The 24,292-nt window shown below is 38.3% G+C and overlaps 1 protein-coding gene across 4 annotated transcripts in view; it reads left to right on the forward strand.

Annotated features, from left to right (window-relative positions):
• CACNA1I (calcium voltage-gated channel subunit alpha1 I) overlaps nucleotides 1–24,292 on the forward strand; it is a 192,630-nt gene that overhangs the window by 120,020 nt on the left and 48,318 nt on the right. For 3 of the 4 annotated variants that reach the window (XM_039335515.1, XM_039335517.1, XM_039335518.1), the window contains 11 exons: nucleotides 5,053–5,204; nucleotides 8,109–8,294; nucleotides 9,982–10,099; nucleotides 10,558–10,713; nucleotides 12,598–12,679; nucleotides 14,551–14,720; nucleotides 16,316–16,732; nucleotides 17,687–17,787; nucleotides 19,564–19,687; nucleotides 20,352–20,420; nucleotides 21,434–21,618. In XM_039335515.1, the coding sequence (XP_039191449.1) occupies nucleotides 5,053–5,204; nucleotides 8,109–8,294; nucleotides 9,982–10,099; nucleotides 10,558–10,713; nucleotides 12,598–12,679; nucleotides 14,551–14,720; nucleotides 16,316–16,732; nucleotides 17,687–17,787; nucleotides 19,564–19,687; nucleotides 20,352–20,420; nucleotides 21,434–21,618 (1,760 nt within the window). The remainder of the gene's footprint in view (nucleotides 1–5,052; nucleotides 5,205–8,108; nucleotides 8,295–9,981; nucleotides 10,100–10,557; nucleotides 10,714–12,597; nucleotides 12,680–14,550; nucleotides 14,721–16,315; nucleotides 16,733–17,686; nucleotides 17,788–19,563; nucleotides 19,688–20,351; nucleotides 20,421–21,433; nucleotides 21,619–24,292) is intronic. The other variant, XM_039335516.1, reaches the window with a different exon arrangement.

The following is a 24,292-nucleotide window of genomic DNA, read 5'->3' on the forward strand; positions in this document are numbered from 1 at the left end:
ATGGCCTGAGCAGATTGCCATTGAACAAATGGGAGCCTGATCCCGCTCCAGCCATTAACATTCTGTCCATTCAAGACTTGCCTAAGTCTGCCCTCAATGCTAGGGACGTGGCTGCTGAAACTGCCACTGATCACATGCTTACACGCATGTTGATGTGGGTATTGTCAGGATGGCCTGACAACTGCCCTGATGCAGAGTTTTAAAGCTTCTGGCACAAGAAGCATGAGTTGTCCATGTTCAAAGGATGCTTGTTATGGGGTAGCAGGTTAATAATCCCAGCCTCATTGAGGTCTAGAATCTTAATCTCTCTACATGAGGGACATCCTGGTATAGTCAGGATGAAAGCGCTTGCGTGCACCATCTGTGGTGGCCTGGCCTAGATAAAGCCATCGAGGCCCAGGTGCACGGGTACCAAGTGTGCCAACAGTCCTGGCCTGAAATGCCTCAGGCCCCAGTTCATAGGTGGGAGGAAACTCAAACCCCGTAGTCTAGGGTACATATAGCTTATGTTGGACCCTTTCAGGGGCAATTGTTCCTGGTTGTTGTTGATAGCCATTCCAAGTGGCTAGAGGTTGTTCCTGTGTCCTCCACTACTACTGCCAAGACTATCCAGGTGTTGAGGGGAATTTTTGCAGCTCATGGCCTTCCAGATGTTCTGGTTTCAGATAACGGTCCTCAATTTACCTCTTCTGAGTTCCAGGCTTTTCTTCAGGCCAACTTGATCCACCATGCAACTTTGGCCCCCTTCTACCCATCCTCCAATGGAATGGCAGAGAGAATGGTACGCACCACCAAGGATGCCCTCAAGAAACTGACTTATGATAACTGGCATCACAGATTAGCAGACTTTCTTCTTGCACATCGCACCACATCTTGCACTTCCACAGGGAAGTCCCTGCTGAACTCCGCTGGGGTCGCCGGCTCATCACTAAGCTGGAGAGGCTGCACCTGACCGGGTGGCGTCACAAGTGTCACAACCACGGGCACCGAGGAGACTTCAAGTGGATGATCCAGTCTGGACTCGAAACTATGGGCCTGGTCATCTCTGGGTAATGGCTGTGGTCTGCAAGGTCTCCGGACCATTGTCCTATGAAGTGGCCTTGGACGATGACTGCGTTCTTCAGCAGCACATAGACCAGCATTGGAGGCTGGACTCTCACCCTTCCGCTCCTGGCTCTGCTCTGGGGGGGAGGGGAGGAGGATTATAATGTGCATTCTGGGGATCAGTATCTCTGGCCTTCCCTAGCAGCTGATGAGGCCATGGGTGTCCCATCACAAGGTTCCGCAAGTGCTCGGAACAGGAATTCATTGGGAAGGGGGTCATCCCACACATCCACACTTACTCCAGACAGGGAGTCACACCAGGGGTATCCACATTATTCACACACAACAGATAGTGCTCCAGACAGGGAGACTGACCGGGGGTGTCCACACAACTCACAACCTACAAGAGAACTGGAAACACAGCAAGGGATCTGGCCCAATTCTGCAATTGCTCCCAGAAGGAAGTCCTCTGGAAAGGGGGTAAACAGAGAGGCAACTCCTGATTCTGGCACTTCAGGCACGGCCTTGGGGTCCACAGGGTACTGGGGCACTGCAGCTACCCCAGACTCTCCATCTGCTGGCCTTGGGTTCAAGGGACAGTGCTCCCAAGAAAGGTCCATTGTGGAACTGGGGAATACCACACCTCCAGAGGATGCTGGTGTGGGCTTAGAGGGTCCAGCCAGCCAGCAGATGGGCAGGTCAACTGGGTATTTGGGGCAGCAAAGTCCTGGCCTGCCGAGCCTGATAGGCGAGCAGGTAGGCCAGGCAACAGCACCAGGATCACCTGGGGAATTTGGGCAGCAACGTCTTGGCCCACCTACCTGGTGGGTGAGCAGGGAGGCCAAGCAAACTCTCACAGTCTGAGGAGGTCGCAACGGGCCAAGTGCCCACCCAAATATCTTAAAGATATTGTGAAGTTGCTGTCCAGTCCAAGGAGTAACACTCCTAAGGTCACTGACTAAAAATGTTATTTTGTTTTATTTTATGATTTCAAGTACATACATTCACCAAAACAATGTGGAGGGGGTTTTGCTTGAAAGCAACCTCAGGTATTCCAGTTTCCGGGCATTTGGTTGTTAGAATGTATAACACTCTTCCCAAGGAAGGATGTTGAGGATGTCAGGATTGTTTCAATCTAGGGGGGAGGGGTGTTGTGTCCTGAGCCTGCACAAGCAGGCTCGCAACGTTGCAATGGTCCCAGGCATTCAAGAAGCTGCCTGGGACCAGACTGAGTGGCGCCAGCTTTGCACGCATGTGCAAGGTGCGAAAGCACTCTGATTGTTGCCATTGTGTCTGGGGATCTGGTCATATAAAAAGAGGCCTGCGTGCCTTTGCTCGTTGTTGGTGTTTTGGCTGAAAACGAAATAAAGAGCTGTTTAGTGTAAGATGTGTCTTCATCATTCCCCATTGTTCGAAGGACTTAACACATGCCACTTCCTTTCCAGATTTATTACAAGGTTAGCTAAGAAAGAATGACTACCTCATATTCATCCGGTAAACCTTGATGTTTAAGGACATTTAACAACTATGTTAAACTGGCTGTCAGGCTGGAGTTCACAAATAAAGCAAATTCCCATTGAATAAAACAGCTTTCTATGGACCCTACATTGTCATTTTCTATAATATTTATGTGGGCTAAGTATAGGGCCTTGGTACCTTCCAGATTAATTTAAATTATAGCAGGGCTTTTCAACCTTTTCACAGATTTACCACTTTTAGGATATGGCAATATTCAAGTACCACCAGTTGCCTAGCAAGGTGTCAAAAACTCGATGACCCCCCCCAAAAAAGGAAAAAGTGATAAAGTACAGGTAGTCCTCAACTTACAATAGTTCACTTAGTGACTGTTCAAAGTTACATGACCATTTTTCACATTTATAACTGTTGCAGTATCCCCAGGGTCATGTGATTTACTTCAGATGCTTGGCAACTGATTCATATTTATGATGTTTCAGGGTCATGTGATCCCCTTTTGCAACTTTCTGACAAGCAAAGTCAATGGGGAAACCAGATTCACTTAACAACTATGTTACTAATTTAACAACTGCAGTAATTTACTTAACAAATGTGACAAGAAAAGTTTGTAAAATGGGACAAAACTCATTTAACAAATTTCTTGCTTAGCAACATAAATTTTGGGCTCAAGTGTGGTCGTAGGTTGAGGACTATCCATACACCCACTTACCACACTTTTACTGGGAAACTTGTGCCTGTTTCTCTGACATTGAGCTTTGCACTTTTCTATCCCTTTCTCTCCCTCTGCTTGTCTCAAAGAAGCCTCTCCTCTTCTCCATCTCTCTTTCTCCTCCCCTTCTTTTTCCCTGTCATCTTTTTTTTTCTCTTCCATTCCCACCAAAACCTCCTCCTTTTATATACTCTCCTCTCTCCACCCTCCTCCTTCTTTTCTCTTCCGGGTGCGATGATCAGCATGTAACTGCGTGCTCCAATCCTGGGGTCTCTGTTTCATCCTTGCAGCCTGCAGAAGTGCCGATCAGCATGTAGTTGCGCAGGCCAAGCCCCCACAGCCTTGCAGCACCAGCTGACTCTCCCTCAGGCTTGTGCGGTGCTGCTGCTGCTTCAGCTCATTCCCCTGCCCTGCTACACTTGTCTAGGAGGTCATGTACCACCTGCCAGGTGCCAAACTACCACCAGTGGTACACGTACCACCAGTTGAAAAGCCCTGAATTATAGTTTTTAAAAAATACCAGAAAGCCTTATCATGCTATGTAACATAAGCAACATTGTTTTGATGTTTCCTCAGCTAAATTTTGCACCCTCTTTCTGGGTTACCCTGGTTTTTTTTGGGGGGGGGTACATTTTACTGCTGCCTAATTCATGCATGTTGATATTCCTTCTAGTAATTAGTTAGACCACTTCTGAGAAATTACAGGTAGTCCTTGACTTATAATCACAATTGAGCCCCAAATTTACGTTGCTAAGTGAGAAATTTGTTAAATGAGTTTCGCCCCATTTTACAACTTTTCTTGCCACATTTATTAAGTGAATCACTGTAATTGTTAAGTTAGTAACACGGTTGTTAAGTGAATCTGGTTTCTCCATTGACTTTGCTTGTCAGAAGTTTGCAAAAGGGAATTACATGGCTCTGGAACCCTACAACCATCATAAATATGAACCAGCTGTAGCAGCCGAATGCTGCAATGGTCATAAGTGTGAAAAATGATCTTGTCACTTTTTTCAGTGCTGTTGTAACTTTGAATGGTCACTAAATGAACTGTTGTAAGTTGAAAACTTTCTGTAATGAGGAAAGATTATGATAATAGGACCAAGTATGTTGCTAGTAATTTTCTCCAGTAGAAACAATGGAGAAAATCAGATGGTAGGGATAGTAAAAGATGAAGGGAATCCTTCTGTCCTCTCAAAATGAAAAAAACATAAACCCGGTGTTTCCACATGTCTTTAGAATTGCAATTCTATCATCCTGAGGTTTTGTAGCCATACTAACATATAAAAAGAAAAAGAAATCCAGTGATTACAAATATACTACAAATGTTGCTGCAAAACAATGTTGTGGAATTTGCACAAGTAGTGACCATATCATAAGGTAGCAATGGAAATATTTTGAGTTATATCATGAAATCATCAATAATGATTACTGTGGCAAAAACAGCAAATCCAGCATTTACTTCAAAATTAGAGGAACAGTCCTCAGTTGCTTTCAAGTACTGAGCAGCTAAATAATTTTTTTAAAATGAATAAATTACCAAATTAATAGACACTGCAGTGTTGGAGCAAAAGATCACACAAATTAAAAGGGAGATTAATTAAAAAGGGGAAGAAAGGAGGGGGGGAATATCAACATTCATTAAATGTTGGAGAGATGGCAGCCTTAGAGGTTCACATTCATTGTACACTTAGAGGAAGATATTTGAAAGGCTCCAAATGTCTTTTTTTTAATGCAGGTGCTCCCATTTCCTGTATCCTATCCAGAAAAATATGTGACATTTCCTAAATGCATTTGATATCTTGGCTTCTTTCTTTTGCCTATAGCCAGAGGAGCTGACAAATATTTTGGAAATTTGCAATGTTGTGTTTACCAGCATGTTTGCCCTGGAGATGATTTTGAAACTTGCCGCCTTTGGTATCTTTGATTACCTTCGCAACCCATACAACATTTTTGACAGTATCATTGTCATCATCAGGTAATAACAATCCAAATCTTTATTGAATCAATAATGAAATGTTGCATAACAACAGTGGATGATGATAGCTAGATTCTTGCCATCCAGATTAGAGTAGACAAAGCTAAGTCATATCTACTAATTTTAAGTATGTGTGTGCCCACATTGTGATAATTCATATTATTTTTAAACAAATCCATTTTGCCCAAAGGTGAGGACTGGGACTGGCAAATGATTAGCAGTAATGAATTACGTTTACACCATTATTTTGAGCTTGCCTTTTAAATTAATATAGTATAACTGCCCATATTTATGTGTAAAGTCAGGCAATCTGAAGATTTGATTATATTTCAGATTTTGCCATTAGTTATATTCAGGATAGTCTATGTTTACTTATTATTAGATTTTTTTATCCTGCCTTTACTATTTTTTATAAACAAGATAGTAAACATAGCTAATATTTCTTCCTCCTCCTATTTTCCTCAGAACAACAACCCTAGGAGGAGAGTTGGGCTGAGAGAGAGTGACTGGCCAAAGTCACTCGACCAGATAATTGCTCTATAAATGCATGCGGTCAAATATGAAAGCAGGAATGTTAAATCCTTGCTAAATATTTTTCCAGTTTTACAGTGCTATATTGCCGGATCAGTGTAACAAATAATTTGTGCAAAACTATAAATACAGTATAATTAGAGGTAGTCCTTGTTTAATGACCATAATTGGGACCAGCAACTGCTGCTAAGCAACACAGTTGTTAGGTGAGACATTACATGACTGAGACTCATGATTTGACTGCCAGTTTCTCTATTGATCCTGCTTGTCTGAAATTAGTTGTAAAGCATGCAGATAGTGATCACTGTGTCAGTTGTAAATGCTCACTGATTGCAAAGCACACAAATCTCAATCATGTAACTGTGGGGATACTGTGATGGCCACAAGTGCTAGGACTTATCAAAAAGCTATTTTTCCAGGCCTTTGTAAACTTTGAACAGTTGCTAAAGAGGGCATTTGTTAAAACGAGGTCTACCTATAAAGTAAAACATTATTCCTAGATAAGGCATTCACTTTCTATCTCTTCTTTCTATATTTAGAATTCCTAGCTTTAGAAACATATAAAACTGCCTTAATCTATAGTTAAACAATGGTGTTTCCTCTACATGTAACCCCAGCCATCTGTCTGAATATATTTTAAAAGATTTTTTTGTGTTTCTAGATATAGAGGCTACTGATGGAAATGGCAGTCTTCATTATTGATCAGACATGTATATACATAGAAGAAACAATGGCATGGCATGGCATGGCAGGAAAGGACTTTGGAAATTATCTAATTCATTCCGCTGCTCAATGCAGGAACCATTCGTATAGCATCTGTGACAGATGCTAGCCAGCCTCACTTCAACCATTTCCAATTAAAGACTGTCCAGCGCCTTCCCCCAGGCAGTCTTTTCCATTGTTGAAAAACTCTTACTGTTAGGAAACTTTTCCTGATGTCCCACAGAATCCATTTCCCTATAATTTAATTTCCATTGTTTAAACCCATTGTGGTGTCTTCCGGAACAACTCTGAACAATTCTGCCCTGTCTTTTACATGACAGCCCTTCTGATGCTTGAAGACAGTTATCATGTCTCTATAGACTCCTCTTCTCCAGACTAAACATACTCAATGCCTCCAACCATTTGTCTTACTTTTTTTTTCTTTCAAGACCCTAATTAACTTGGCTGCTTTCTCTGGACATGTTCCATTTGTCAATGTATTTTCTAAAATGCTGTGCTCAGAACTGAATGTATTGTGGCCCAATCAAAGCAGAATAGAGAGAAATAACTTCTCTTGATCTTGACACTATACTGAGCAATGGACAGTTTTGCCTCTAGCCTCTTTATCTTCTCTTACAGCAGGCTGTAAGCCTGCACTTGCAGCAGGTTTAATTATTGTCAACTTTAGGGAAAGAAACAAACTTGACACAGCACCTGCAGATCAAAAGAACAGTTTGTATTCTTTATATAAACAATAAATAAAACAAAAATAAATTCTTCTCCCTTAAGTTTATCCACAGCTCCCTGTTTCTTTATTCAGTTTGTCCTCTTTGAACTGCTTCCTTATATTTTTCTGGAAATTGCTTCAAATAGGTTGGCAACAAACGATGCTTCAATGGGCAATCAGTAGTGCAATGTGCATCAGTGCATCAGAAACAGTCAACAGCAGCAGTCATCAGTAGCCTGTGCTACTGTAGGTTGGCAACAAACGATGATTCAATGGGCAATCAGTAGTGCAATGTGCATCAGTGCATTAGAAACAATCAACAGCAACAGTCATCAGTAGCTGTGCTCTCCCTGACTCACCTTCCCTTTGATCCTCTTTCTCTTTTACTCTTTCTTTCCAAAATCCTTTGCTGTTACTATTTGCTTATTTAATGATCTTGCTTGTTCACCCTCTTCACTTCCTCAGATATATTCATATCTATAGATACATACCCACATGCATACACACACAGAAAAACACCGACCCACATAAATATATTCTTAGACAAAACCACACACAACACATATATTTACAAAATGTATTTTAATCACACATGATTAAGTCAGATATTGTTTTAGTTGCATCAGATTGGACCTTCCAGGTCTTCTGGATTCCTCACCTCCCATAATATCTGTGGCCTTTCTATAAAAGATTACGTAAGCCTTTGGATTATACCAGAAACAATTCATTTGTAGTTTCCAGTGCATTTGATGGAGAAATTATATCTCTTTTACACTCACAAATGCTCTCATACATAGAATCTGCTTAGAACCTAAACCTAATGAAAGATGACAATGAAATGGGTTGTTTATTGAATTCCTTTTATTATTTTTCCAATCTAATTATGGTCTTAGCAATTTCTCTCTCACTTTTGTGTGTCCTCTTCTGATTATTTGGATCTGCAGCATCTGGGAGATCGTAGGTCAGGCTGATGGTGGCCTGTCAGTGCTGAGGACATTCCGGCTATTGAGGGTGCTGAAGCTGGTGAGATTCATGCCTGCCTTGAGGCGTCAACTTGTGGTACTGATGAAGACAATGGATAATGTAGCAACCTTCTGCATGCTCCTCATGCTCTTTATCTTTATCTTCAGGTAGGAAGATGAAATGCATGCTGAAGACAGGAGGGTCTGTATAGGAAGTGTGGTTAGAATTTCTTAATGGAAGCAGAAAGATACCAAGGAACTAACAAGTGAATATGGAAGATTAATATAGGGTGGGCTCCATTTTACTAGCTTAAACACTGAGAAAGGAAAATGTCAAAAAGGCAAATTAAATATCTGAGCCTAAATCTGATTTCCCCATTATGAGTACTTTCCAGACGTACAGACTCAAACTCATAGAATTTTCAACAATATTTATGCTGACTGGAATAGAGAGAATTTAACCTCATATATCCAGGAGTGCCCTAAGCCATCAGAGCAGTTTTAAACTGTAACAGTTTGACACCAGCTGCACCATTAATACACATAGTGCATTCATGTGCAGAGTCTGGAAGATGTACAACAAAACAAAAACCCAAGGAAATAATAAAGATAAAATTAAAACCTCATAGTCACATAAGGTTAAAGGCTTCATGGAATAAAAAGGTTTTAATCACTTTATGAAAAGCAAGAAGGGGACACATATTCCAGAGCACTAAGGTTGGTACAGAGAAAGCCTGCTACCTGATCCAAGTCCAGTGAATTTACCATATACTATAGATGATCAGATTGGATGAACAAAGTCCATTCTGGCAAAGCAATATCCATATATTCAGGTGCTAAACTGTGCACCAATAAGTTGTGCTGGCTACAGCCTATCTACTGCCTTCAAGACCACTTGTAGCTTCCACCCATGTGGAAGTCCAGGACATCAATGCAGTTTGCAAAAGAAAGATTTTGACTATAGCATGAACAGATGTTGATTCCTTTAACCTCAGATCAAAAGAAAGAGAAGTTAATTATAGCTAAGACCAGCCTTTCCTAATCTCATTTTCTGTAAATGTTCTAGACCAATGTTCTCCTGATATTTTGAACTATTACCTCCATCATACCATTCCAGTATGGTCATACTGGTTCAGTATAGTCATTCTGGTTAGGGATGCTAAGGTTCTCAGAGAAAGGATGCTGAGTAATATTGTATTAATATACATTAGCTAGGTACCTTTAGTGCCTTCTAAACAAGAACAATGATATTTCTCAGTATTTTTTCAGTTTAGCCAGATTTCTTTGTCTTTAAATAAAACAATGCAATAAGGCTAGAAGTTTAATAAATGAACAGTTAAAATGTGAATGAAGAAAATCAAAATAAATCTCACGATACTTTAGGGTAATCATTAAGCTTTGCTGTCTTCTTGTTTTTACTACTAATGTTGCATTGAGAAATGAAGTTGGTGGGGGTTTTTCGGGATATGTCTGAATCTGAAAAGTGAGGAGGTTAACCAATGCCATCGGTTATGGACACTTAAAGTTTCCATTTTGATTCTATTTCATAGGGTTGTTTTACATTTGGGGAAACTCATAAAGATTACCCTACATGTTTTGAAAGGGAATAATTTAGATAATAATTACTTAAGGATTTGAAAACAAGCAGACATTGATTGATGCTTTACAGCTTGCCTTCAAAAGTTGTGGGTGCTCTATCACTGGAAGCTTTTAAAAAAAGACTGGACAGCCACCTGTCTGAAATGATATAGAGTCTCCTGCTTGAGCAGGGGCTTGGACTAGAAGATCCTTCCAACTCTGATGTTCTATGTTCTGTAATCTTTTAAAAACCATAACACATTTTTCTTCTCTACAGCATCCTTGGAATGCACATCTTTGGTTGTAAATTTAGTCTTAGAACTGACACAGGAGACACAGTCCCTGACCGGAAAAACTTTGACTCCTTACTTTGGGCCATTGTCACTGTATTTCAGGTGAGTCCAAGGAACAAAGAGGGCATACAATTTAAACTTTCAGTCTTCTTATCATAGAACTGTATTGCATTGTTTTTCCATAAAAGAGAGCTCATATAGACAATAATACCTTCACTTGAAACCTATTAACTTTCACAAGCAGAACTGCCCTTCCTATTGTATCTTTCACACGGCAGTAATCTGTGGATATAGTCCTTTCCAGAGATCGCCACTGACAATGGCATAGTACCATATAGCTAGAGGCATAAGTTTATAAAAATCATGTCAAGATTTCACCTTTTCCCATGTTATGCTCAATATTAAAATAGAAATATTAGAGACCTTTCCTGTTGACAAATCATTCTGATACTACATCTTGTTTTTTATCTATTTATTTACTGGAAATATATATATCCCCTATTTCTGCCAAATGCATTTATTCTGGACCTAACTATATAACCTTAAACTTTACCATTCAGATTTTGACACAGGAGGATTGGAATGTTGTACTCTATAATGGCATGGCCTCAACCTCTCCATGGGCATCACTTTATTTTGTGGCTCTCATGACGTTTGGAAATTATGTTCTCTTCAATCTACTGGTGGCCATCCTAGTGGAGGGATTCCAGGCAGAGGTGAGTTGCTACAGTGATTGCTTTCAGGAAGGTCAGTTGCAAATAAGTGAGAGATTCAAAGTCAGATTTCCAATGACTTATAAGTCAATCCTTGCCAACCAGGCATTGCCTTAAACAATAGCTGTTATCACTCCCACCAATACATACAGTTTTCATGAGGTGGAGCTATTGGGAGCTGAATTCTGACACATCTGATAAATACAGAATGGAGGGAGATGGTTTTAAATCATGTTTTGTTGGGAGTAATCTTGGAAAATTATGACTACCAATTCATGAGTACTGTATATGACATCTCAGGATAGAAAAGACATGTATTTGGAATAGAATTTAATGAACTCAATCTATTTTCTTGCTTTTTAAAATCTGCATTGTGATGCAGTGCTCAAATCAGAAATGCATACAAAAATATTACTGATTTATTTGATCAGTTTATATGGCTGCTCATTCCTCAAAGTGACTAGTCAACAAAAACCAAAACAAAACAAAAAGAAGCTGTCAAACCCTATGAATACTATGTCCCAGGATGGGCACATCCAAATATCCGGGGGGCGGAGTAAGGTTCCTAATGCCTTACAAAAGACTAGAAGGGGCATAGCAAACTGCATCTGGAAGAGAAGGAGACTTTCATAGAGGTAGATGCTACCAGGGAAAAGGCACATTTCGTAGGTCCAGCCTGATGACATTGGCACAGAGAAGAGATCTGTAATAGGTCCAACCTGAAGGAGCATGTGGGATTATTAGGGGCTGGATGGGGAGCCACAGGTTGAAACTGAACCCTGGCAAGACTGAGTGGCTCTGAGTTTGGGGTTCTTTGGTCCATGGAGAACTGCCACCTTTGGTCTTGGATAGGGTGGCACTGCCCCAAACAGACCCAGTGCATAATCTGGGGGTTCTCCTGGACTCGTAACTCCTGCTCGAAGATTAGGCGGCAGTCGTGGCCAGGAGGGCCTTTGTGCAATTGTGGGTTGTGCGCCAGTTACTCCCTTTCCTGGACCAGCAATCCTTACTCATGGTCAATCAAGCCCTAATCACCTTCTGTCTTGACTATTGCAATGCTCTGTACATGGGGCTACCCTTGAAAAGCATCCACAAGCCCAGTTGGTGCAAAATGTAGCAGCCCACATAGTTTGTGCAGACCACGGTGTGCACATGTGTCACCTCTCCTGAGGGAGCTGCATTGGTTGCCTATATGCTTCCAGGTGCAATTCAAGATGCTGGTTGTCACCTTTAAAGCTCTTATGGCTTAGGATCAGGTTATCTAAGGGACCGTCTCTTGCCGGTCACATCCAACCCACTAGAGTGGGGAGGCAAGGAATGTTGTGGGTCTTGTCCACTAAGGAGATATATCTGGGGGACCCAGAAGAAGGGCCTTCTCTGTGGTGGCTCCCTCCCTCTGGAACATCATCCCTCTGGAAATTAGACTGGCCCCCACTCTGACACTCTTTCGGAAGGCCTTGAAGACATGGTTCTGTCGGAAGGCCTGGAGAACCCAGAGTGGGATGAAGCCCATTAAATGGCTGGTATGAGTGTATGTTGTCACTGGGATGAGGGTGGGGGATTATTATGTTATTATTTTTCATTCTTATTATTTTTATTTCTTTTATGTTGTGCATTTATTTCCTCTAAGCCGCCTTAAATTGTGAGCGAGTAGGCAGCAATATAAATTTTATAAAGAAAGAAAAAGAGAAAATTGAACCATTCAGACATTCCTTCATATCTAATAATCTGAATGCTATTATTTCTTTCATGTAGTGGTATATTGTCCAATTATTTCCATAAAGTATTTTTCCACTTTTGCAATTCTTTGAAACCAAAGGGAAATCACTCTGTTGCTCTCATGATGCTCACAATTCCCAGGTCTTTGCATTTATTTTCCCAATGCAGGGTGATGCTAACTACTCATATTCAGATGAGGACCAGAGTTCATCAAATATTGAAGAATTTGACAAGTTCCAGGATAATTCAGGTATTATTAGCAAGGAATACACAATGTATATGTCTATATAAAAGCATATAACATCTTGGAAAGTATCCTTCCTTCCTTCCTTCCTTCCTTCCTTCCTTCCTTCCTTCCTTCCTTCCTTCCTTCCTTCCTTCTTTCCTCTCCAAGATATGCTCTGGATCCACAGAGATGAATCCTTCAGTCCATTTACATTTCCAGTTCTCAAATTTTTCTAAGGAATATTTGCTGTATTACACTACAGAAATTTAGATGCCATTTCTTCTATCCAAGATGCATGAATAACTTAATTCAGAATGCAACAGAGGCTTAGGCAATCCTGATAAAATTAAAATAATTTCATTGGAACAACAATAATGATGATAAAGGTGTTCAGATCAATTTCTCAGCTGAGTTTCAATCAGACCCCTAATGTTCAAACAGCACAAAAAATAGTAACTTTCAAAAACATAACAAAATATCTAATGGCTACTGATTAGTAACACCAAATTTTGGATGAATTAAATCAGTAAAAGCCAAGATGAAAGAAATTGATCAGTACATTTGGGGAGAGCAATGAACCTAGTATTACATGAAGCTTGTCAGATGCTGCCCTTGGAGTCATGATTGCTGAAAAGCAATGGTACAATTTTCTGACATTTTGAGATGGGAAACAGATGAAAACTGTTGTATAAGCTCTAAAACAAGTATATCACAAAAACAAAAGCCCAGGCCCATACAAGTGATACAATTCTATACATTTTGTAAGCCAGAGCCACCTTAAAAGCATCAAGCATGATCCTTGGCTACAAAAGGGTTTTTTTGCCAAAATTAACAATTCAGAATATTTTAAAAGAGCGGGAGGAAGCCCAATTATATAGATTATAAAGCTAAGTCAACTTGCAGGAAGAATCTATATTGGAAGGAGTTCAAAAGATCTAAGAAAGATTAATTCAAGCAATCACTTGGAAACAAAGGCTAAAAAAAGAAATCAGAACTTTAGCATTTGAAGACCAAACACAAATGAGAAATTGCATTTTGCAGTATTTTTCTGAGTAATGTCATATGTTTTTTTCGCTCCAATTTTGCACCATACATGACAATGGCTATAAAAATCCATCCCCCCCCTTTTCAATCAAAAGAAGGACTGAGAATGATATCCAGTGCCACAAATTACTGCTGGTCTTTAACTTTCTTTCCTAGCCCAGTATATCTCATTGTTGTTTACCTAAATTTGCAGTGCATCTACATAATTTGATGCTAGCTGGGAATGATGGCAATTATAGTCTCCAACTCATCTGAAGAATGGAAAATACATGGCACCATTCCAATTAAACCTTTCTGCTTACTTTTACTAAATTTGGGATTTGGGATAAAATGTGCAAATAAAATGATGACACAAATTTCACACTTGTATACACATTGCAGGAGCAAAAGTGTGGTGTTTGCTTTGTGATTTCATGACATACATTTTGTCTTTCTGGTATCATAGTGGCTAGCAGCAGATGCCTGTGCATTCAGCACAAATTTACTTCTGAACGGTTAACACTGGACTACCTTTGTCTAGTAGTTCTCATTCTGTTACAATGAAAGAAACCTGTAGTGGTAAATGTTAAGCAAATGTTAAAGGATAAGGTTTTTTTTCTCACTCAAATGATGCAGAGTTTCATCAAATATTTCCAAGCTTCTATAAGCATAGCATAAAACATTGTTAGAATAGGAGCAGGAGGAAAGAGGAATTAATTTATTTCCATATTGTTCCTTGTTTTCTAGAGGCATAACTACAGAATTAGAATATATGTATGTTTTAAAGCACAAATTGCTTTAAAAGATATCCTCCCTGGGTATTATCTCTCTTTCTCTCTGTGTTTTGTCTGTTTTGTTTTTGTTTTTCTCAGATCCAAAGCTTTGTGCAGTTCCCATGACTCCAAATGGACATCTTGACCCCAGCCTTCCTTGTCTAAACCAGCCTGGGGCAACTGCTGGAATGATGAATCCATCCCACAATACTCTGCAGTCAGATATCCTCATGGCTCTTGAATCCCGAAAAAGCAGTGTGATGTCTTTAGTAAATGAATTTAAATCCATCTGTAACCTAATTACATTAACAGTCATATATTAGGATCATCTTCCAACCCCAATATCTGAGAATTTGGCCTTCAATCAGTAGAATCATTATGTAAACTTTTACACTTATATATTCCTGCAGTCAGTATCTTTGACTGATTCTGTGCATTTTCCCTACCCCTCTTCATTTTAACATGGCAGAAAAGGAGATAATGGATTGTTTTTCCATTTATTGAAAGGAATGGGATTATACAAAATAGCTAAGAATTAAAACTCTAAGAAACTCTGCTTAATAATAGTTAATACTGGCTATGATGTAATGAAAATAAGAACTAGGCCAATGCAATTAAAAGTACATTTAATATAAGTCTTTACTTTTCTTATTTATAAATAAACTAGCTTGATGTGCTGAAAGGACATCAGATGTCCTTTCAGGTGATTGTATCATACTTTCTTTCATTATGACCATCAACTAGGATGATAATTTTGGAGTCCAACATAGTCTCGGGGAGTTAGAGATTTCCCACCCATACTGGACACAATCCTATACTTGGAGAGAAAGAATAAAGTTCAATTCCATCTTGGCAAAAAGTGGTCTTGAAGGATAGTAGTCATCATATTAAAGAATTTATCATTTACTTGAATAGGATTCACAAAAGGAGAGGACATCTTTTTAGACTGTATTTGCCACCTAGAAAGACTAAGGAAGATGGCTTTCATGGAGATACAAAAGATTTCCTACCAAAGTGATGAAAGATGAAAGGTGTTTTAAGTCCACAACAGACATATAATATTTGGCAGAGGCTCAGGCAAATGTTTCATTAAATCATGGGAGTATAAGCAGGGAGAGGAGATACAGCAGAGTTAGGTTTGAAAAATTGTGTTATTACAGCTAATTTCAATAAAAGTAGTTTTAGCCTTTCTATGAAACTGATTTACTGGTCTGGCCTACCTAGTGGAACTGACACCACCTGGGGTCTTATAACTATTTCCATTAATATTAAAAAAAATTTAAGTAAGACTATATTTTAAATGTTTTAATTAAGCGATTCAATACATTAATTAAATGTTAATTAAATGCTTTTATTTAAGTTTTTAGCTAAAGTGCCAGTTTGGTGTAGTAATTAAAGTGTTGGCTCAAGAAGCTGTAAATTCTAATCTCACTTTAGACATGAAAAATAGGCTGGATGACTTTGAGCAACTCACTCTCTCTCACCCAGCTCACCTCAGAGGGTTGTTCATCACCTTGAGTTATATATGAAAAAGGGTAGGGAAAAACCAGAGAAAAGTGGTGAATCAAAAAGGAGGAGACTGAATGTTTGTAACACCCTCAGTTATTGAATAAGATAAAAACAAACTGAAAAGTTTACCTCATTTTTCCATATATTGGTTCACTTATCTGCTTCCTTGCTGGTTTTTTTTTTTTTTTTTTTTTTTGAGAAGGGAACATTAGGTGGGAGTTAAGTCTTGCAAATGTAGTAGTATAAAATGTATAATAAATAAATAAACAAAAGTATATTGGTGCATGACTGAAACTATGTCAACCTCTTGTTTTGAGTGGGATCACTCAATGGTTTTCTTTTGGCTTTCTTACAGTCTAGCTCCCGTAGCTCTCATCACCATGGGGCTCGGTATCATAGCGGAGGCTGGGGAAGCAGACGTTCCAGTTGGAACAACCTTGCTCGAGGACATAGCCTCAAACACAAGCCTTTTTCAGCTGAACACGAATCACTTTTATCTGGGGAGCAGCAGAGGATAACAGAGGCAGAACGAGAAAGGCCAGTAATTCACCATCATCGACGGACATTTTCATTGGATACTAAAGATTCCTCTGACCTGGAGTTGGTTCCAGCAGTCTCATCCGGTCATAAGACATCATGGAAGATAGGAGTGAATCTAGGGCCAAGCAAGCACCAGGACTGCAATGGCAAAATGCCCACAATCGCTAAAGACATCTTTCCAGAAATGAACAATCGGAAAGAATATGGAGAAGATGATGAAGAGATAGATTATGTAAATATTCATTCATTCATTTGTTCATTTAAATGTATTGTCTACAAACCTTATCACAAGGTAACTGGATGATTTACAATATTAAAAAGATAAAATAATACAAAACTGAAAGACAATAAAAAAATAAATACTCAACTTTAACTAAAAGTTGGGGAGGGAAAGAGTAGGATGAGCATATCTGTCAACAACCTCCAGCCTGAAGCCCCCTCATAGGAGCCGCAGGTCAACTTGCAGAGCCAGATCTTTAAGCTCTTGTGGAAAATCAGGAAGCTTGGAACCAATCTCACTCCAGGAAACAAGATGCTCCAAAGGGCAGGTGCTACAGCAGAGAAGCCTCTTCTCCTGGACCCCGCCAGCTGGAATATCTTGGCTGATGAGGCCAGATGGGGCAGGCCAATCCCGTTGGGATGAGACGGTCCTGCAATATTTTTTCTACCTTTACTAAAAAAAATGGAAAAATGAAAAAAATATAGTAAATGAAGAATGTTACAATATTACAATAAAACAATGTACAGTGCAAAAGAAAAATCATAGCAAAGTTTTAGTGTGATTACTTCTACAGTGATCACTGGAAAAAGATCTCATAGTAACATTCCATTTAGAAGGAAAAGAAGATTAAGAGAGAATCCAAGCGGCTCAAGGGTCTCAAAGCAAATTATTTTACTGCAGTAGTCTAGCTGTTGTTCCTCATTCTTCCATTCCATTCCTATATAATAAATAATTCCATCGCAAACCAAAGCAAACTTTCTGAATACTCCAACCATGACATCATTGCATTATGGGTATGATCTTTGTTGTAATTTTATAACCTGCAGAAAGTATATTAGTGAACAACTAAAGCTGATCAATCAGTACATGGGTGATTTTTAGTTGGGCATGATAGATACAAGGGAGGGGAGAAAGGGAAACAAGTACTGCTCAACAACTTCTGATTTTCTGCTTCTGCCTCTACAGAGCCTGTGTTTCCGAATAAAGAAGATGATAGAGGCCTACAAGCCAGATTGGTGTGAGTTGCGGGAAGATTGGTCCATCTATTTATTCTCACCAGAAAACAAGTATGTTTCATTTACTTGTGTTTTGGGGAATGGAGATTCAAGTATGGGTTTATCACCCTGACTTCAGTTTTAATGTAGAACTGTTTTAATTACTTGCAACAAGACTTTCTATTGTGCATTCATGATATCATAATACAAAAATTAGGAACAATAATGAAACATTGCTCCTTTTCTTTCCTTCTTCCTTCTTTGGTCTTGTTTTTCAATTTTGCTTTTCATACTTTCCAGGGAAGCTGTACTGTCATGTTATCTTAAGACCAAGTGGCATAAAACATACGTTGTCATTCCATTCTCCTGATTTTTTTAAAACTGTTTTGTACTTTTCCCATATTACACTGGCTCTTTTTCTCCTGTGATTATAGTTTCAGCATATTCTCAAATCATATGCATTTAGGTTTAACCACTTTGAAAATCTTATCAGTGAAGATTATTTGGAGCTGTGGAAATTACTTTGCTATATTTTCTTCCACTTTCTCCTTTGATCTCTGTCAGCATAATAGGTATTTGCAGGCAAGAAATTTGTTTCTTCTGCATAATCACATCACATCTATTTTTAAACCTGCATTTCTGTCCTAATTAAGCAGATATGCATATACTTACCATACTTAACAACAACACCATGACTGCCCATTTCATGGATAATTGCAGCAGTGTGTTGTGGCTTGTGCCATGTGCTTATGGAGTAAATACAAATTCTATAATATCCTTAACCTTTCAAAAGGTTCCTATGCCTCCCAAATTACAAAAGTATGCATTGGTGTATCACATTATAAAAATTGCATTCATGATCATGTGGTTGCCATGCAATAATTGCATTTGAGAAAATACAGGCTCTTACAACAAGCCCTGAGTAAATCATTTTGCATTTGTAAGAAAGTCTTACAGAAACTGAGGAATTTATTTTTGCTTTTAAAATGTGAGTTGATTGATCAATTATGTACTATCAAGCAAATGGGAGAAAATAACTACAGGTACTCCTCAACTTACCTACAGTCGTTTAGTGACTGTTCAGAGTTATAACAGCACTGAAAATGATTTATGACTGTTTTTCACACTAACAACCATGGCAGCATCCCCATGGTCACATGATCAAAATTCAGATATTTGGCAGCTGATTCATATTTATGATGGTTGCATTGTCCTAGAGTTGCATGATTAACTTTTTTGACCTTCCGACAAGCAAAGTCAATGGGGAAGCCAGAGTCACTTAACAATCATGTTACTAACTGTACAACTGCGGTGATTCACTTCCACAGCTGTGGGAAGAATATCTTAAAATGGGCCAAAATTCAGTTAACAAATGTTAAGTGACATTTAGCAACAGAAATTTTGGGCTCAATTCTGGTCATAAATGGAGGACTACCTATAACTCTTTCTATTTTTCAATTTTATTAACAGCTAAAGTTTAATGTAGTACCCCTTTCCATCCCCTATTTGCCTTATTTCCTTTAAATCCTCCAGGTATCTCTGTCAACCAGCTAGGCACAGCTTTTTCTACTCAGGAACTGGATTTTTTTTTTTTTCCAGGATGAAGTGATGTTTGTAAAGATGGGATTATAACACCAAGAGGAGCTTATTCAGTATAAAATAGGTGTATTAAACCTTTTGGGGATGAAAAAAATGTCTGAAAAGGATGTGTTTGAAAACTGGTTCTTTGCCACCAAATTTTGTTAATGTGAACTGGGGTGCATGGGGAAGCCTGTTATGACCATTATATGTCTATTGTACATATATTCATAGATAACATTTTATAGTTTAGAACCAACTGTCTTCCAGATTTCGCATTCTCTGCCAAACTATCATTGCTCATAAGCTATTTGATTATATTGTCCTGGCCTTCATTTTCTTGAACTGTGTTACTATTGCCTTGGAGAGACCTGAGATTGAACAGAGAAGCACAGTGAGTAGCTTTGTATAATAATGAGTAGTCTTGTAATTTTAGGAGTTAGAAACTTGTAAATGCCTTCTTCAGCCTCTAAATAATACTGTATACAATGATTGGATTTAATTCTAAGGATTCAATTTATGCTGTTTGGAAATATCCAGAGACATTTGTTTTAGAGAGTAATAAAGGTCATATGGACATAAATAGTATTCAAGTGGTAGAAGACTGTTCTTGCTTCTATTAAGGCTTAATGTCTGTAAGACAGTGACTGGACTCCCAGAAAGACAGATCTGAAAGATGAGGAAGACCCATCTCCTTGTGCATGCCTGCGTAGTGTGATGAGGGTATAATAATACAGATAATATATTTGTAATTATATTTATATTTTTAAAGACATTTGTATCCCCAAATAAGAAAAAATCTTTAGTTGCTGGTTGATACAAATACATTTCTGCCTAAAAGGATTTTAATTGCATGATTACTCTGGGAGAGAACAAAGCAAATTATTTAAAATACCAGGCTGGGAGATGCTTTTGAGGCAACATACCCAAATACACTATATTTTCAATCATAGCAATTCTTAACCTCAATATAAGCACCATTTCCCAAGCCTGTAGCAATAATTTAAATGGAAAGATACTTATTATATCTATTTTGAGGCTGCCTTTGATTGTTCTAGGAGAGAATCTTCCTCACCGTATCCAATTACATCTTCACAGCAATCTTTGTTGCTGAGATGACACTGAAGGTAAGTTACCCACTGCCAAGTCATTCTTGCTGTGCTGGCTCAACTAATCTCTTAAGTGGAAAAAGAGTGCCATTTTCACAACTATTTTCAGTGAATGGTGTCACTGATTATCTCAGTGCTATGCAAATTCTGTTGAGAAAGGATTACCTTCATTATGAATTGGCTTTGTTTGCACTCATTTCAACATATAGAGAAATAGATTTAGTAACTGTTTAACATCATCATATCATCAAGTTCACTACATGATTCCCAATTAGCTAGAATTAATTTAGAAAGAAGCCCTAGGCAGGGGGAAAGAAGCCAGATCTTTGGATGGAAAGAAGTTAAAAGCTTGCACATTTCAATGATGCTTCCCCCCAATTATTTATTCTTCTTTGAAAAAGATAAAACCCATTTCAATCCAAAAATAAAAAATGAATAAATGTTTAGCATGGCCTTGGAGCTTCTTTTTTCAATTTCTTCCCACAGACTGAATCTGTAAACATTTCATACCTACTCTTGCTTATCTAAAATGAATAATCATTCTTATGAGGATGAAAAGTTGTGTATAATAAGAAGGATATAGGTCACCAGCATCTTGAAGTTGATTAGTAACTTTATAGAACATATTTCTTGGAGGAACTAGTCAAAGCTTCCATGTGTGTGTACATTTTGAGAGGAAGCAACTAAATTTCATTTTTAATGTGTGTCATTGTGCCCACAGGAAAAAAATGATAATAAAGGATATCTATCTATCTGTCTGTCTGTCTGTCTGTCTGTCTGTCTATCTGTCTGTCTATTCTAATTCCTCTCTTTCTCAAAATTTATTCTGCTGAAAGAGATGAACAACGTGTTGACACAGTTGGTTATTGTGTTTATGTTCATTCTTTACCCATCATTATTATTACAATCGATTCTATGAACTAATGAATCCATTTTTGAGGAATCAGAAGTGTACCTCACTAGAGATGTGACTTAGCTTTATTGATTCATGGTTTCATTTCTCATGCTCATCCAGTCCTTAATCTTTCTAGGTAGTCTCTCTTGGTCTGTATTTTGGAGAACAGGCCTATCTACGCAGTAGTTGGAATATCTTGGATGGCTTTTTGGTGTTTGTATCCATTATTGATATAGTAGTTTCAGTAGCTTCTGCTGGAGGAGCCAAAATCCTGGGAGTGCTAAGAGTCCTCCGACTGCTCCGCACTTTACGCCCCCTGAGGTAAGATCCAAGAAATTAGACCTTGCCTATATAATAACCCTGCTTGGAAAATTTGAAAAATATATTTTGTTTTGTCTCATATTTATTTAGTACGGTAAAGCCTCTCTTGAATCATGCTCAGCTGCTAGTATTTTCATGGACATAGACGGGGTTTTCTTGGTAGCCATAGAGAACTGAGTTACCATTCCCCAACTCCTAATCTAGTCTATAGATTTTCTGGTAATCCCTATCTCCATACTCAGCAGATTTGACCCTGCTTCAGATGTTTAGAGCAGCCAAAGTTGACTAGGTATAAGGATTATGAAAAAAAAAATCAGTCACTATTTGAAATTAAGGCAACAAAGTTTATTTAAAATAAACTTCATTTCCTTAATTTCAAATAGTGACTGACTTTTTAAATTAATTAATTCAATATGTATGCCACACATCTCCAGACATTCAATTAAAATGCACTATAAAACATTAGAGTAATAAATAAAGATCACATATTTAAAATTCAATTAAAATAAACCTAACCAGGATGGAGTGGGAAGGAGCAGAGTGCACACAGGGAGGAAGTGGAGTGTTATTTACTTCAAAATGCCACCTCCAAAATGCCGTATCCCATTGGGGCCCCAGGCTAGGTGGCACAGCCATGTCTTCAAGAAAGCCAAAGGGGAGGGTGAAGATCTCCCCTCGGAGGGTACGATGTTCCAGAGGGTGGGAGTCACACCAGAAAAGGCTCTTCTTCTGGACCCCACCAGCCAAAAATTCTTTGGCTGGTGGGGTCCACAGCACGACTTCTGCTAGTGTGGGCGGGGTGGGCTAATCCCATCAGGATTTAATTTAAGTTTAATCTCTTAAAAGAAAAATGCTAGTTCTCTCTATCTCCATAAATATTGTCATTTGTACAACATCCTTTTTCAGTGATTATGAATATATTAATTATTTTTCAGTTTGATTGAGAGGTGAAGATTGCTTGGTAAAAAAACAATTTCCAAAGGAAATTCCATGAAACTTGTGGATTCTCCTTAAAATTATTTATTTAAAAATATTTAGAATAATATGCAGTATAACGTTGAATTAAGTGGTTTCCAGTTTCTTCTAAGTAGATTGCTTGTATGATTTTTTTAAACACCTGGATGTTTTATTATTATGAATAAACTCATTGATTAACTTTTGCCATTTTGTTTGGACATTTGCCCAGCAAGATTTGAAATAAAGATAATAATTTAGAAAGTATTGTCATTTTTATTGCTGCCCCCCAAATATTAACTTTAAACTTTCCCAAGTTCATATAATTTTTAATCCATTAATTCAATTACAATGTCAGATAGTAAAGGGAAGAGAGGCCACTCTACCTTATGCCCTTAACTAAATCAATCTTTTCTGACATAACATTACTTGTGTAAATTGTAGCTGTTACTTCTGCATGTATTTAATTAAGAATGATAATTTTAACAGCTGGTATAAGGAACAGCAGTTTAAAGAATCAAGTATTTTAAAAATACCTACTGCAAACAATAAGATAGGCATTTTGGGAGAGTAAAGAAATAAATTGTCTTGAATCCTTCCTTTATAAAAGTGGACTTCAACCTTTCTGCATGATTTCTTTGCGTCTGACAGTATACAGTTGTGATGAAGGCTTTGATCCTTGTTAACATTAGAGCCAACAGGGTTTTTGCATTCAACCATGCTTTTGACCACATCTCTTAAACACATGTTGTGTCTAAGAACAACTATTATTCTGATTTTTTTTTCAATATATTAAACAATTTGCTTCCATTCGATATAAAACAAAGCAATATTTTCACATATGGGGGGGGTCTTCCCTGAAAGCTTTAAAATGCATTGATAGAGCATTTTTCACCAGGACTCTTGTCTATGTTTACTTATTTTTTATTTCTTCATTTTCCCCCTCTGAATCTCAGTTATGTTCCTGTTATAGAAGTGTTGGTGTTATATTTGAAAGAAATATTTCTACCCTATTGTGGTATGTTATTTTAAGTTGCTGTAAAGAAAAAGCATTTTAAAAAATATTCTGTTTTCCACTATCTTTGATACATCAGCATCCACAACAGGGGTCAATACAGGCAAACTAATAGATGTGGTATCATGATCCAAGTATCACACATACAAATATAGAGGGGTCAGGCTTGGATTGCAGTGCTGCCATTCTACTTGTTTTGACCATGGAGATGAAGGTTTGAATTTTGTTCATCTCTGTTAGGAGACTTAAAATACCAATCATTATTCTCATTGTGTTCCTAGCGGTCTCTGACCTGGTCGTTTTCCTACAGATATTTCATTACCAGACTAGGTAAGATTATCAGTAGATGAGAGAGTGAATTTTTTTGGGTTGTTTATATGCTTTCCCTGATAACCTTGGTTGCACTAATGATGTTACATAGCCTGATAACAAAATGTCTGCAAGAAAATAGCCAAGCTTAGAGAACCAACCATTTAACACACAACTATGGACATTATCTTTTGCCTTCAAAGTAATCAAAGTTTATTGTTTTATTATTGATCTATTTATAACCTTCCAACCAGGGAGTGACTCATATAAGTGGCAAACAGATGAAATGGTGCATCAGTGGACTAATTAATAAATAAATACAGCCCAGCACAAAAATAGATAGCTCAGGAGAAAAGAATAGCAATTAAAAATGGTATTCCTGCCAAGTTTCAAGCC

The sequence above is a fragment of the Crotalus tigris genome, unplaced genomic scaffold (assembly GCF_016545835.1).
Source record: "Crotalus tigris isolate CLP2741 ecotype Arizona unplaced genomic scaffold, ASM1654583v1 scf7180000017644.4837335, whole genome shotgun sequence".
Lineage (NCBI taxonomy): Eukaryota > Metazoa > Chordata > Lepidosauria > Squamata > Viperidae > Crotalus > Crotalus tigris.